Source organism: Neolamprologus multifasciatus, chromosome 15 (genome assembly GCF_963576455.1).
Source record: "Neolamprologus multifasciatus chromosome 15, fNeoMul1.2, whole genome shotgun sequence".
NCBI classification, from domain to species: Eukaryota; Metazoa; Chordata; class Actinopteri; order Cichliformes; family Cichlidae; genus Neolamprologus; species Neolamprologus multifasciatus.
The window spans coordinates 22,323,379-22,338,539 of NC_140453.1; the positions used below are offsets into that span (position 1 = coordinate 22,323,379).

Sequence of the window (15,161 nt, forward strand, 5' to 3'; positions counted from 1 at the left end):
AGCTGATTTATGAAAAGCTGAACTTAAGAACAGGATATAGTACATTTTACAGTATAGCAGTGCCTCTCAGAGGGACTGGTGGATCTGTGTAAAGCTGCTGCAGGGGGAAAAAGTGGTAGTTTTACTGAACAGTTTAATACTGTTAGCCACCCCATCACACAGGCCTAGAGACCGGTCAGTGACCCTCAGCAACCGCTTCTTTGGAAAAAAGCCCTCAACCAGTTTGCAGTTGTTAGGTGATACTGATTGCAAAGAGGTAGATGGTGGTGCGCTGAAAACCTCCTCGTCATTAATTAGGTCCACTATTGTTTGGTGAGCAATTGCAAGTTTGTGTCCTCAATGCAAACTATGGGCAACCGTGGGAATCTGCTAGCAACCAAAGCAACTTTGTGACCAATTTCACCTGGCAACCACCAGCAACCACTCATCAGCTGGTCAGTGAAGGCGCATTTTTCCCTAGCGACAGGAAGTTACCAGAGAGTTACCAACCAGTCTTTAAGCATGCACGAATTAGGTGATTGGCTGAATATTTGACAGAAATGAAACCAACTTTTTTTTTTCTCAATCTTCTGAAGTCGAGCATGACGGAAGAGGTTTGGGAACAAGACCAGAACAGTTAGCGTCGGAGTGGAGAAACATGGTATGAGCACTTGAAAACAACTCAAAGGCCTTCAAAAACAGCACCTGCTACAAGTACAGGCTGTTTGTTTTTTTTCTTTTAAAGAAACACTTGTCATTCAAAATGATAGATTACAATCGATTATTAAACTCCAAATAAAACTGATTCAGTCAGATAATTGTCAAGCACAGAAATTGCAATTGCAAACGGACACAGAAACAAATCTAAGTTGCTACATGGAGTTTAACTGTTTCAGGTTGCTTTGCTGCTATTTGCGACCTCAGTGAAACATAACATGATGCAGTTTGTGTGTCCCTGCTCAGCAGTCTGGTTGTTTATCACTGTCTTTGGGTAAAGTTTTGATCTTTCTCTTTGAACAAAGTCATCATAGTCATAGAGAGAAGTCTGAAGTTAGGCCCTTCGAAACTTGTTGGTCATCAGTTTGTAGTTCCAAAAATACAACGGCATCAGCGCCTGTCATTCCTAAAAATCTTCTGAGATATGTTGCTTCTTCAGTAAGAAAATGCATCATTTCATTGCAGTGAAACAGCCTCAAAAAGCAGAATAACTTTGTGCTTCTTCTATATGCTAACAAACATCAAGCCTTTAGAAAGTATCAACACACAACCATCAGCACAAATATGAACGCGCTCGGCTGGTTAGTTTGTTCCAGAGTTTAATATGTAACAGTCTCTGTGGTGTGCTGGTCCAAACATCAGGAATATCTAAAAAATATTCTGCTTTGCTCAAAGCACCTTGAATCAGGTTGGATATACAGAAGAAAAAAGCTAAGTAGAATCATTCTGAAAGATTTTTTTCTTTGCGGATGGTTGAAAACACGACTTGTCTTGTGTAAATTGAGCAACAAACACTTTCCCTCTCCAGCATTTCAACTTTGGAAGACAAGGATTCATATGTTTCGGTTAACACAGTGCGTGCATAGCTCACTGTTGAAGCAAAAAGCTAGGATAAAATGTTCGCAGTGGCAACTGCAAACAAAACACACACGTTCTGTGATTAAGAGGGTGTAGTGAAACATTCAAAGAAAATCGATAAAACAATCAAATGATCACATTTACACATAGATTTCCAAAATCCTTCTGAATAACCAAAGAAAAAATAAAGTATTCCCAAAACGTTCCAGCCATTAAAGATCACCTTTGCTCAGTTAGACACACAGTTCAACTAGGACCAGGTTCACACGCTGTTAAAGGCACCCAGTGAATAATGCCAAATTAAGGGTTCCTCACCACAGTCCTTCCTTAAGGGACAACAAATGTGTTTGATTCCTCCATATGCATATCAAGTTCTACAACTCTGCTAATAGTAGTAAAACATTGCATGATCTAAGTCTGGAAAATCTTCCATGTTGGATCATCTCCTTCTTCCCATCTGAACCTCTTCCAGGGCAGCTGGTGTGACCTATTGCACTGTAAATTCTCCCTACCAAATCAGCTTTAATGGGTTTTCGTGTGTGGCACTATGTGGATAGACACTGTGCTGAAAAAGCAGATTTAGCTCCCTCTGACTTTTCCTTTTCCCCAAAACCAACTCTGAGGAACGCATGTGAGCGGTCAGACTGTCAGGGAGCAATCGACAAAGTAGACGACACTGAAATAAGGAGATTAGCCCCCCAAAAAAATCAGGTATGGGTTTCAATTTTGGACTTTAGATATGATTTTTAGAATCTAAAGCATCTGTGTTTGCAAGCCCAGAGCCTGGACTTTCCTTAATTATGTTAAATTCATCAGCAACCTACTGCCACTAACTGTCAAACAAAACAGGAACCACTCCTCGCCTCTTTAACAATGTCTAACTTTCCTTTTTTAAAACCGAAGCACAAGGTTAAAAACAGCGTTCCACAGGGATCTTTACTCAGCGCCCAGGTGTAAGTGAACAAAGATGAGCTTTAAACTTTGGGTGTTTTGGGAAACACCAATCTGAGTTAAATTTTCAGGTGAAAACTATAGAAGTCAAATGCTGAATCATCAAATTATTCCACCATACAATTCTGAATATTTATCCTAAGCCACCAAATTCATGTAAATGTGTCTGAATGAATAACTGTGTGGATAGAGCTGGTCTGTGGGCAGTGATGGAGGACTGTGGATGTACTTAGAAATATCTTGTTTTGAATTAAAACTGACTTCTGCAGTTGTCACCCAAAAGACTTAAAACCATGTGGTACATTCTGCGGATGTAACAGACATTGATAAACACAGATGTAGATCACAGATCACATAAAGGCATGTATGCTTAAAATCTGCTTTGATTAAATGTTTGAGTACAGTTTGAAAGAAAATCTGGATATGCAGATATGAGATATTCAGCCATCATTTCAAGCATTTGTATTCAGATGGATAAATGCTGAATGCATGTAATGTGTGATTTCAAGCTTAATTAATTTCAAGCTTTTGAGCTTAGCTTAGCTATTCACTGAAGGCCTCAACAGGAGAATCCAAAAAAACCATCGGATTTAAGCTTGACTGGAATTTTTGGACCACCTTTACAATAGATCAAGCGTACGAGCGTGAAACTGCATACAGTACTGAATGGACTCTTATAGGTCACTTGGCTTCAGGGGGCAAAAACAAACTTCTTCAAGCTGCTCTGAGAACTTGTGTGTTTTGCCCTTATTGTCTCCTGTACTTAGAAAAAAACACAAAAAGATTTGCGCTCATTTTGCAGACGTTGCACCGTTCTCACAAATAAATGATTTGGTTACAGTGTGTGTCACACTGGACAGCACACAAGTGGGAAGCTAAAAAACATTGAATATTGTCCTTTAGGTAATATCTGATAATTTTTTAAAACAGCTTTATATTGGCTGTAAAAAAAAAAATTTTTTCATGCTATTAAGAAAAAAAAAGCCAATCTAATTTAGATTAAAACCTGGAGATTTCAGAACTATTTTTCTCATTTTGTACCAAAACACCTTGAAGGGCTCTCTGGCCCCGTCTCTGATATCTGCCGACAGCTTGCACAGACTGTTACATCCTCTCTGGCCGTCTTGAATGAGGCTTTTGTTGCTGAGATTCATTCAGTCAGCAACATCGCTCCTCGTTTGCCTTAGTAGAGAAACTGGCTGCAGCTAATCTTGGACCAGCTGAATCATTTTATGTTCCAGCTGTTGGTGGAACAGCAGTCAGCTGGCCAGCGCTATGTTGGTTTACTGTGTGAACATACAGAGTGGCCACAGCTGAACTCTACAGGCTTTCGCCAGATTTAAAAACAATGATTCCTGACTTTTGGATCAAGATTTTCCTTCTTTTTGGTGCATTGTGTGAGAACAGAGCACTGTGTATTTAACGTTTGGCTTGCAGGTTCTTGTTTGTATGTCAAGCTTACCATTTTCATTTGAGCTCTGCTTTTTTCAGTGTAGATTTTTCCTATTTTACCAGGAAACAGGAAATCCAGTCGGCCACTGGTAAATGAAAGGATGAGGAAAACAAAATTTTCTCCCCCACACTACAAACCAAAGATTATGATCAATGTTTCCCAAGATTCTGGCCAGCTTTTGCTGTATCCCCCCCCCCCCCCCCGCCTTTATGGCTCAGACATGAGCTGTGTGAGCAATTATACCCACAACTGTTTTATTTATTTATTTTTTTAAATTTGTCTGATTTCCATCCAACAGCAGAGCTTTTCTTTGCTCTTTGCTGCAAAGTGAATATGATGGAAAACGAGTCTCTTTAATAAATATATATGTGGACGGAAATGCCAAGTCTGCCTATTTATCTTGATAGAACGTGTGTCCTTCTGTCTTCATATTTAAAAAAAAAAAGTGACTATTAACCGAGTCTAGCCTGTTCCTGGAGTCTTTCAATCTTCTTCTATGGAGTTTTGCTTTTGTGATGTTCGGGAACAGAGTTATGGTTACGTTTCAACAGACGCCTGAGGAAGAGGAGCAGATGAGACGTGAACATTGCCGCAGTGCTCTAATGATCACTCTGTCTTCTGCAGTGAATCGTCTCTCTGAATCACTCCCTCGTTTCTCACACTGCTTTACCTCATCCTTTTCTTCTTTTATCCTCTCTATTGATTCTGCATCTTTGATTTCCCCGCATACTTTATCGCACTTCCACTGTAATCAATACAGCTGGCACACAGGAGTTTACTTAATCATCTTCCTAAAACTGCTGCTGGTTGAGGAGTAAGTTATGACTTGGATCATTTACAGCGAACCACAATATAAAAGTCAAGTGGCAGACCAGAGCTTCCCTTCAGATTTGTTTTGTCCTTCTTAAAAAAAATGTAAAAATGAAGCTTTAATCTCTTGAGCTCGGTTACACAGGTGGTAATTTCAGTCGTCTTCATGGTGGCTTTGCCCAAACAAACAAACAAACAAAAAAGTCATCATTACTTCCACCTGTGATAAAACATAATTCCCCTGGTGTTCTGAGAACTGCTGAGACACCAAAACAACCCACAAGTGAATATTTCACCAGTTGTGTTTGATGCAACGACACCCGAACATCTCTTTGTTCCAGCACAATGATGTCATTTTTACCACTGATGAATACTTTCAGTTATTTATATTGACAACTTCCCATTCCACCTCCTGGTGAATACATACAATACATTTGAGCTGATTTTGCTCGAGTGCTTGTCTCTAACACTGGGTGACTATTTCAACCAAAAAAAGAATACTGGTTTAAAATACCAACAGAATGATAAAGGCCAATCCTCTTGGCCTGTGAATGGTGATGATGAGACTATTTTAAGGGATTTATTGGTACAGAAATGAGTAAACACTGTATGAAATACCAGGACCAGGCCAACCACTATCACGGTCTTCCATTTAAGCCATTCTCTTGTTTTAAATAACACCATCCACCTCGTCTGTGTAAAAAATGTGGCTCGGGTTTTGGCGACTCTCTTGCTGGGTTGGGTAGAGACTCTTGGATCAGGGTGGCTGAGGAGCCTGGACGGATATGGAGAAGATGAGGGAGTCTCATAGGTGAAGGAGGGGATCAGATGCGGATCTGGTAGCCGTCATTGAGCATGCTGAGTTCTGGAGGTTTCCTCTCCACTGAGGCCAGCCTGAAAGATAGGACATAAAGTTGCTGAACATGCACTGCATACTAAGAGCACAGTGGCAGAAGAAGCTGGAGAAGTTCTTTCCTTCTGACAAGCTCCTTAATGTTGTGCAGCAGAGCTAAACGAGAACAAGTCTCCAAACTATCTCCCAAAACTCTCCCCAGCATGGCTGCAGTCACTCATTATTTTCTTACTGTTCACTAATCTGCAACTTTTTTCTCATCTCACTCAAAAATAACACAATAATATCCATCACTGTATATTAAGAGTTCAGTTGGTTGTTTCATGGTTAAATGCAGTGAGCTCATTTTTACAAGGACCATCAAAACCAGCAGATATAAATTGAAATCACCTGAATTTTGAGTGTTTTGCTTAGAAACTGACCAAAAAAATCAGAAAGTGGCTAGAAATACAAGACTCCCTCATGTTTTAGTTGCTTAAAATCAGGGGCACAGATGCTTTGATTGGCAGGTGGACACTAAAGGGTCGTCCACATGGGAGGTAACCAGCAGTGATGTAGTAACCAGAGATGGCAGGAAGTCGATTCGGATCCTGAATAAAATTTTTCTCAACCTGGAGGCGAGTGACTAAAGCGATTCTAAATATGCAAACAGTGTTGTTGTGATTTGGCGCTGTATAACTTAAAGTGAATTCTGGAACTGCAGGTAGTGACAGCACATAAAGACCCTGATATTGTAATCACAAACAAATGTGTAACATAACATTATACGCAGTCTAGTTGTTCCCTAGTTCACTGTAGAAAGAGTAAAGGCTTCTAATAAAACGAGAGGAACACGAATATATCACTGTCAGAATGCAAGCTTAAAAACAGGCAAATTCACCACAATAATAATAATAATAATAAATAAAACAAACAGTGACTTTATTCCAACCTTCTTCAGCGCAACTCAGAAGGAAAGAAGTGTGAAGACAGCAGAAAATCAAAAAGGCCTTCATATTTCTAAAAGCCCAAAAGTGTTCGATTTAATCCTCCTTCAGTGCTTTCCCTCTCTCCTTTTCTCCCTGCCCTCTCCTCTAATGTCACATTGTCCTCCCTCGCCTCCCATCTTTATTATTTCTGCTCAGAAGGAAGCTTTCAGGCTCTCTGACACATCACAGAGAAGTGTTCCTTGTTACAACCAGTCTGGAGAGCTGACAGGCTTTTTATTCCTTCTCATCGTTTGCCAGACCTTCACCTCTTTTCTCGTTCACTCTCCTCTCTCACCCTCCTAACCCTCCCCTTTTTCCACTTTCTCAGTTTCTTCTCCCCCTTCTCGCCATCTTTTTCCATCTATTTTGCCCTCTAACACATAATTATTCTTTTTTTCTTCATCCCTTCTCTTTGCTTTCTATCTTGAACGTCCCTGTATAGAGAGCCGCTTATGTAACAATAATATTACACAAATTCATTTTGAAAATTGAGTCATTTGTATAAAGCGGGCAGTGCTGATAACAGCCTCCTGAAACGTCTCGCTCGAGCTGTAAAATGAGCCGGTGCTGTTGTGTCCGCACTCTCAGCTGTTTGAAACAGCAGCAGGTTATTACGCCATTTCTGCTGGAGTCGTCGCTCTAAGGTGGCAACATATTGTTAAGGGTGTAAGTGCTCCGTTGATAACAGTAATAGCTTTTTAAGTATCCCATTCAAGTGGCTAAAAGTGGTGATGTGCTGTTCTAAACATTTTAACTGCTTCTCTGAGCTGATGAAACTACGGCGCTTACAGAAAGTGAAAATTAAACCATGGCTAAATCAACTCTGAAGGTAACAGAAATAGATTTATGCAAATGAGGACACAATTTCACACTTTCACAACTCATTTAATTAAAAAAAAAAGTCTTGCTTTTATCTAACTAGCATGCTCACTGCAGACCATTAAGATATGTTCCTTGATTCTGCACATAGCTGTGCAATTACACTTTATGGTATCAGTTCAACTGAAGCCCCAGTTATAAGGCAGAGGATAAAGTTTTAGTGTTTGGATTAAGGGTGCCTCAAAAGCACAAACATACATTGATAGAAAGACTCTTTGTTACTGCAGAGGTTTGAGTTAGTTAGCTCACTAGATTTGTTCATCATCTTTTGAGAAACTCTCTTTTTGTCTGTGTCAACTGTTGTAAAACCACAACAGAAGAGAAAGACTTTGAATAGCAAAATGTTCCAAATGCAAATCAACAGCAGAGTCACCAACAATAAAAAGTGGCATGCACCTCATGTCAGCTAGACTTCTACTGCAAGGTGTAAAAGATCTGTGGGCATGAGAAGTCTAAAGGGAGTCTAAAAGTCTTACGTCAGTTGGTCAGCTGTTGGGGGGTACCATCCATCCAGCCACTCATTTTCTTCTACTGAACCAATTCTCAATCACACCTATGGCCAATTTAGTTAACCTAACCCCATAAATACGTATATTCTAATGGCAGGAGGAAGCCACGCAGAAACAGGGAGAACTTGCAAACTCGGACCAAAACCCAGACTGGATTCTTACATTAAATTTTCTGAGGTTTACAGAAAAATTCAGCAGCTGTGCTGGTGATCTCAGGGACAACCAGAGTCATCAACAAAGCCTGGCATCTTCAGCTCTGAATACTTTTGTAGAAGCTGTATGCCACAGCCCTTTTTAATTTTCATATAAACTTGCATTCAAAGCTAATAAAGATTAAAGTGGATATACTAAACAAAAACATACGAATGCAGCTGAAAGCCTGTGAAAGCTTAGCTCAGTGTGATAATATGTGTGGTTTAATAGCTCAATTACGTCAAGAATTTTAGGATCATCATCTCAAATGATGCGGAGATGATGATCTAATGTTAGATGCGTGACAGTGACAGTGAAAAGCCAAGTGCATTTCCCTAACCACCAACATACACATGCAGATCCCCAAATAATTACTCTCTTAAGCGCAGCCTAGCTTAATATATGAAAGGTCAACAGAGAGTCAGCCAAATGGCAACACTAGCAACGTCAGTAATTCATGTGTCGAGTCTGTGTGTGTTTGTGGTGACTCTGCAGTACGGCCGCGCTTCAGCTGTCGTCCGAGTCAGATTGTGTTACATCCCACCGCACAGCTGACGGCACATGCAAACACACTCAGCATCATCATACGTGTGTGTGTGTGTGTGTGTGTGTGTGTGTGTGTGTGTGTGTGTGTGTGTGTGTGTGTGTGTGTGTGTGTGTGTGTGTCAGAAGGCTACAGTGTTAAACTTTAAATACTTCAAACAATATCTTGGATTCTTTAATATGTTGGCATAGAGGCGAACAAGGACGCTCTGATTTTACAGACTTTATATGGAGTTTGTTTTTAAGCCTGTGTTTGACAAGCAGCATTAGAGACCTTATATTCTGCTGAGTGCTGGTGATATGCACACACACACGCACACATATATCATAGTGTTAACACTGTCAGCTGAACACAACAAGGAGTGTCTGTCTGATGATAATGCTGAGCTGTCGGCGACAAAAGCAGACAAGCAGACCCACACACTCATACACAAAGTCCTCAGTGCCACCCAGCAGATACACAGTTGTTGCCACTAAGATGTCAGAACAATTTATTCCTTAAAGGCGCACACACTAATTAAAGTCTAAACTTTCCTTGACCTGAAGAGCAGACCTTTAGAGAAAGAAGACAAGGGGGAGGAAGATGGAAGTACCACACAAAAGCTGACAGACACCAGCTGCCAGCACTGCTGATTAACCCTGCTCTAAGTGTGGAAGCCTTCTGTATTTTAAGGATGTCATCAGCTGCTTAACCAGTGGAAACTGTCGGGGAAAGAGGATATGAGGCAACGAGCGCCCTGAGCAACAAACTGTTAAGCGATGGGAAGAACTTACGATTTGTCTCTGTGGTGCATGAAGCGTCGCTGGGGGCTGCTCTGTCGACGCCGTGGCGATAAGGACTTCCCTCGGCTTCGCTCTTTGATCGGTGACTGGGCACTGGATGATTTTAGGATCTTAAAAAAACAGAAGAATCAACATCACGAATTGTAGTTTATTGAAGTTTTAAAATTTATTAACACTCTGCAGACAGGACATGTTTTCATTCTTTTCTAGCTAATCAGTGTACTATCATCCAACCATTTTAAGCCGCACCAGCAGCAGTATGCACCAAAAAAGCTCTGATAACATCAAATATCAGAAAAAGTTTAGATAATTGATGATGGAAGTTGAATATCCAGTGACACTCGGGTCCAGCCGGAGTGTATTATGAGGTAAAGGTGATCACTAAGAAACCCTGGAGAACATCTCGGTGAATAATCATTAATGTTTCCCATTCAGAAATGAAGAATATTTGAATAGATAAAATATATGCTGCTGTGTATCTGACAGAGGCTAGTCAGTGTTTGGACACAATGTTAGCATTGATCCAACAGAAAGATTAAAGAACTTCAGACTTAAAAGCTGCACTTTAAGTCATGTTGCCTTTTCACCAGGTGGACAAAAATCATTGTCACCTATTTCAAGGTTAATCTTTTAATTATTATGAACTGTGATAAAAGTGCAGACAATACTGGAAAAGTTTAGAATGATGGCATTAAAAAAAGCAGTGAGTGAGAAGAGTTTGGCAAAACATATAGCTGTTTACACCCTGCTTTCATATTTACAAAGAATCCCTGAACTTCTAACATTTCAGTGTACAGCGGTTATGTTAGCATGAAGACAACAGCTGCTGCTGCTAATCAACTGGAGGGAAGAAAGCGTCACCGTGATGAATGGAACAGCAGACAAATGTATGTGATAATGTGTTTTTCTCTATTTTTAATCTTTCTCACTGTTGTGACAGATGACTCGTGCAGACAATACAGTTCAGAGCGACAAATGAGGCATTCTTAGTGTATTAAGCAGCAACTTGAAGCTACCATTAAGCTCTCAGCAGGAGAAAAAAAAGAAAAGGATGACTCCGGATGGCAAGTTTTCCTGAATGCAGTAAAGGAAGTTGCTAATATCCTGCAGCTGGTTGTGTTCGTCATGTGTTTGTGGTACAAACATGGATCGTATTTCTTTGTTTTTTGTAAGCAAAACTATTTTATTCCTTTTCTTTTTTCACCCTTTTTAAATGTCTGATCCAATAGCTAAATTACATCTACTACACTGCTGAGTACCATTAAAACACCAGATTAAAGTGACTATTTGTTACGACTGTGCTTAATTATATAGCAGCTTGTCAGCTTCACGTTTTCCCTGTCATTTGGACAGAATTCCTATTTATCTCATGTCCAGCTCTTTATGTAACATTGTGGTTCATGCTCTGTCTACAACAAAGGTTCTTATGAAGACAGAAATACAATCTGTGTAAAATGGAAATGGAAATAGAATGCAATGATCTTCAAATCATATATTGTACTAGAAATAAAACACAGGAAACATATCAAATGTTTGACAGAGAAACTGCAAGAAAAATATATAGAAAAATAGTTGCCATCAATATTGAATTTGATGGCAACACAAAAAACTCAAAAATGCTGGTACAGCAGCGCAAAAAGGCTAGAAAAATATGCAGTACTAAAAACAAACAGCTTGAGGAACATTTCGCAACTAATTAAGTTTAATTGGCAACAGGTCAGTTATATGATTGGGTAGAAATAGAGCATCTTAGAGAGGCAGACTTTTATCATTCTGCAAAAAAACCTGACACAAATTATGGGGTGATTTCAGAATAATCTTCTTCAATATAAAACTGTACAGATGTTAAATATCTCACCATCTATAGTACATCAAATATCATCAAAAGTCTCAGAGAATCTGGAGAAATCTTTGTACACGAGAGACAAAGTCTAAGCTCTTCGGGCTCAAAGGCAGCACTACATTAAAAAGGGAAGGATTCTGTCATAGAATTCCTAGCAAGGAGCCAGGAAGACTTTTCAGACATCACTGTACGTGAACACAACCAACCACAAATACAGGTTAAAGCTCCATCACCCAAAGAAGAAGCCATATGGGATCATGATCGTCAAACATCTGTGTCATTTCTGGGCCAAAGCTTAAAATGGGCTGAGGCCAAGTGGAACTCTTGAAACTTTAAATTCTTTTCAGAAATCATGGACCCTGCATCTTTTGGACTAAAAGAGAAGATAAACCATCCAGCTTTTTTTTTTTATCAGCACCCATTAAAAAAAGTAATCTTTGCCTGCATTAGCATTCATGGAATTCGCAATTTTTCAACAACGTTCAGATCATGGTATTTTTAGGTCTTGCATATTTTAGCAAGACAATGCTAATCTGCATACCGTGTGTATTTAAAAGCATGGCTTCATAGTAGAAGAGTCATAGTGTGTGAAATGCCCTGGCTGCAGTCCAGTCCTTTCACCATCTGAAAACACGTGGTTCATTATGAAATGAAAAATTCAACAAAGATGATCCAGGACTGCTGAGCTACTAGAATACTAATACAAGAGTGGGAGAACGTTCCAAACGTCCAAAAAAGCTCCTCTCACTTCCCAGATGTTTACAGACTATTGTTAAAAGATGAAAGGGTGCTACACAGCGGTAAACATAGTCCCACTCCAACATTTAAAACATGTTGCTGCCATTAAATTCAAAAATAGCTAAAATCTTTCTTTAAATGCTGCATTTTCTCAGTTTAAACATTTGGTATGTTTTCTATGCTCTACTGTGAATAAAATATAGGTTTATGAGATTTATGAGATTGACATTTTTATGCAGTATTACGCTTACGTATTATGCAGGTTACAAATGATCTTCTTATGGCCTCTGACAGTGGACTCATCTCTGTGCTTGTCCTTCTTGACCTTAGTGCAGCATTCGATACTGTTGACCATAATATCCTATTAGAGCGATTAGAACATACTGTAGGTATTACAGGTATTGCACTGCAGTGGTTTGTATCATATCTATCTAATAGACTCCAATTTGTGCATGTAAATGGAGAGTCCTCTTCGCACACTGAGGTTAATTATGGAGTTCCACAGGGTTCAGTGCTAGGACCAATTCTGTTTACATTATACATGCTTCCCCTAGGCAGCATCATTAGAAGACATAGCATACATTTTCACTGCTATGCAGATGACACCCAGCTCTATCTGTCCATGAAGCCAGATAACACACACCAATTAGTTAAACTGCAGGAATGTCTTAAAGACATAAAGACTTGGATGGCCACTAACTTTCTGCTTCTTAACTCAGATAAAACTGAGGTCATTGTACTCGGCGCTGAAAAGCTTAGAAATATGGTATCTAACCAGATTCTTACTCTGGATGGCATTACCTTGGCCTCCAGTAACACTGTGAGGAACCTTGGAGTCATTTTTGACCAGGATATGTCCTTCAACGCACATATTAAACAAATATGTAAGACTGCGTTCTTCCATTTGCGCAACATCTCTAAAATTAGAAATATCCTGTCTCAGAGTGACGCTGAAAAACTAGTTCATGCATTTATTACTTCCAGGCTAGACTACTGCAATTCATTATTATCAGGATGTCCAAAAAACTCACTGAAAAGCCTTCAGTTAATCCAAAATGCTGCAGCAAGAGTACTGACAGGGACTAGAAAGAGAGAGCATATTTCTCCTGTTTTGGCTTCCCTTCATTGGCTTCCTGTTAAATCCAGAATTGAATTCAAAATCCTGCTCCTCACATACAAGGTCTTAAATAATCAGGCCCCATCTTATCTTAATGACCTTGTAGTACCATATCACCCTATTAGAGCACTTCGCTCTCGCTCTGCAGGCCTACTTGTTGTTCCTAGAGTATTTAAAAGTAGAATGGGAGGGAGAGCCTTCAGTTTTCAGGCCCCTCTTCTGTGGAACCAGCTTCCAGTTTGGATTCGGGAGACAGACACTATCTCTACTTTTAAGATTAGGCTTAAAACTTTCCTTTTTGCTAAAGCATATAGTTAGGGCTGGACCAGGTGACCCTGAATCCTCCCTTAGTTATGCTGCAATAGATGTAGGCTGCCGGGGGATTCCCATGATGCATTGAGTTTTTCCTTTCCAGTCACCTTTCTCACTCACTATGTGTTAACAGACCTCTCTGTATTGAATCGTATCTGTTATTAATCTCTGTCTCTCTTCCACAGCATGTCTTTTATCCTGTCTTCCTTCTCTCACCCCAACCGGTCGCAGCAGATGGCCGCCCCTCCCTGAGCCTGGTTCTGCCGGAGGTTTCTTCCTGTTAAAAGGGAGTTTTTCCTTCCCACTGTCGCCAAAGTGCTTGCTCATAGGGGGTCATATGATTGTTGGGCTTTTCTCTGTATCTATGAAGCGCCTTGAGGCGACATTTGTTGTGATTTGGCGCTATATAAATAAAATTGAATTGAATTGAATTGAATTATTACAGCTATTTTATTTTGTACATGGGCACAGACACAAACGCACTCTATAATAACTTCACATCCTCTGAAGCACAGCAGATTATACTGCTGTGCTCACAAACCCCAATGCACTTGACCTGTGCCTGCCTGTGATTCTATGTGCGTGTGAGACAGCTGCAACCTTACTGACCTACATAACTTGCTGACATACTGTACATGTTATATACTGTATCACCGTCTAACATCAGCGTCTATCACACAGCTACTCACACATTGTTTTCATGGAATTGCAAATGCTGCAGGAATACACAAAAAAGAAAAAAACTCATAATAAATACAAATAAAAACCTACGGGTCCTCATAAAACATTTAACCTTGTGCAAAACACTTCTGTGTCTCCCTTCCTCACACGTACACTCACACATTCCTTCTTCCCCATCGTGCCCTAAATAACTCTTGACAGTTTATATTCCCTGTTCAGCCCAAAGGAAACTACATCCATCTCTGGTCCGACGGAAAAATATAATTAAGGTGTTTCCCTGGTTCTTTCTCTCTAAAAAAAATCCATGTCTGTCCAAATAAAGGATACAAAAAATTGCATTAGATTTGAATCACAGATAGCAAAGTCGCTTTTATTTTAAAATTTAATTAATATGACCATAAACTGAAACTGTGTGTGTGTGTGTGTTTGGTTTTTAAAAGGTCATTTTTGTCAGCTGATCTAAGTTTGAGAGACATTTTTCACAGTTTTCACTGAATTTTGTCAAACAGACCCCTTTCCCACAGTGTGGAATTACCCACTTTTCCCATTTTCACCTCCTAATATTCAGTTTTTCAGCATCTTGCCTGATTTATTTTGTGGTTTGTTTGTGGTCTGTATTTTCCACTGCTGCTGACTGTGGGCTGCCAGTTTTCTCTTCCATTCCAGGCTGTTCTTACTTTCTCCCTTAGTGTGCAACCCTTTTTCCATTTATGCATTATTGTATACATAATATATCTAAGTCTGCCGGTTAGAAAAAAATGTCTGAATGTTCACAAAGTTGCTTTTTTCTCTTTTTTTTTTCAAACCAATAAAGGTGTTTCTGACCTGATTAATATTTTAAATGGTGGAGCAATGCTGTGAGACTCTATCTAGTGTCTATGTAGTGTAATATACAAAACAGGAAACACCAAACCTTAAGTGATGCTGATGGAACATTTAATCATCAAGTTGAGAAAAGCATTATTTCAAGCAAGC

At 39.7% G+C, this 15,161-nt stretch overlaps 1 protein-coding gene across 5 annotated transcripts in view; it reads right to left on the reverse strand.

Moving 5' to 3' along the window:
- Positions 1 to 4,396: 4,396 nt before the first annotated feature.
- The window catches only part of vash2 (vasohibin 2), a 35,549-nt gene continuing 24,784 nt past the window's right edge, over positions 4,397 to 15,161 (reverse strand). For all 5 annotated transcript variants that reach the window (XM_085134254.1, XM_085134259.1, XM_085134257.1 and 2 more), the window contains exons 8-9: positions 9,487 to 9,605; positions 4,397 to 5,662 (exon numbers count right to left, since the gene is read on the reverse strand). In XM_085134254.1, coding sequence (XP_084990380.1) covers positions 5,593 to 5,662; positions 9,487 to 9,605 — 189 coding nt within the window. In that variant the 3' untranslated portion in view covers positions 4,397 to 5,592. The remainder of the gene's footprint in view (positions 5,663 to 9,486; positions 9,606 to 15,161) is intronic.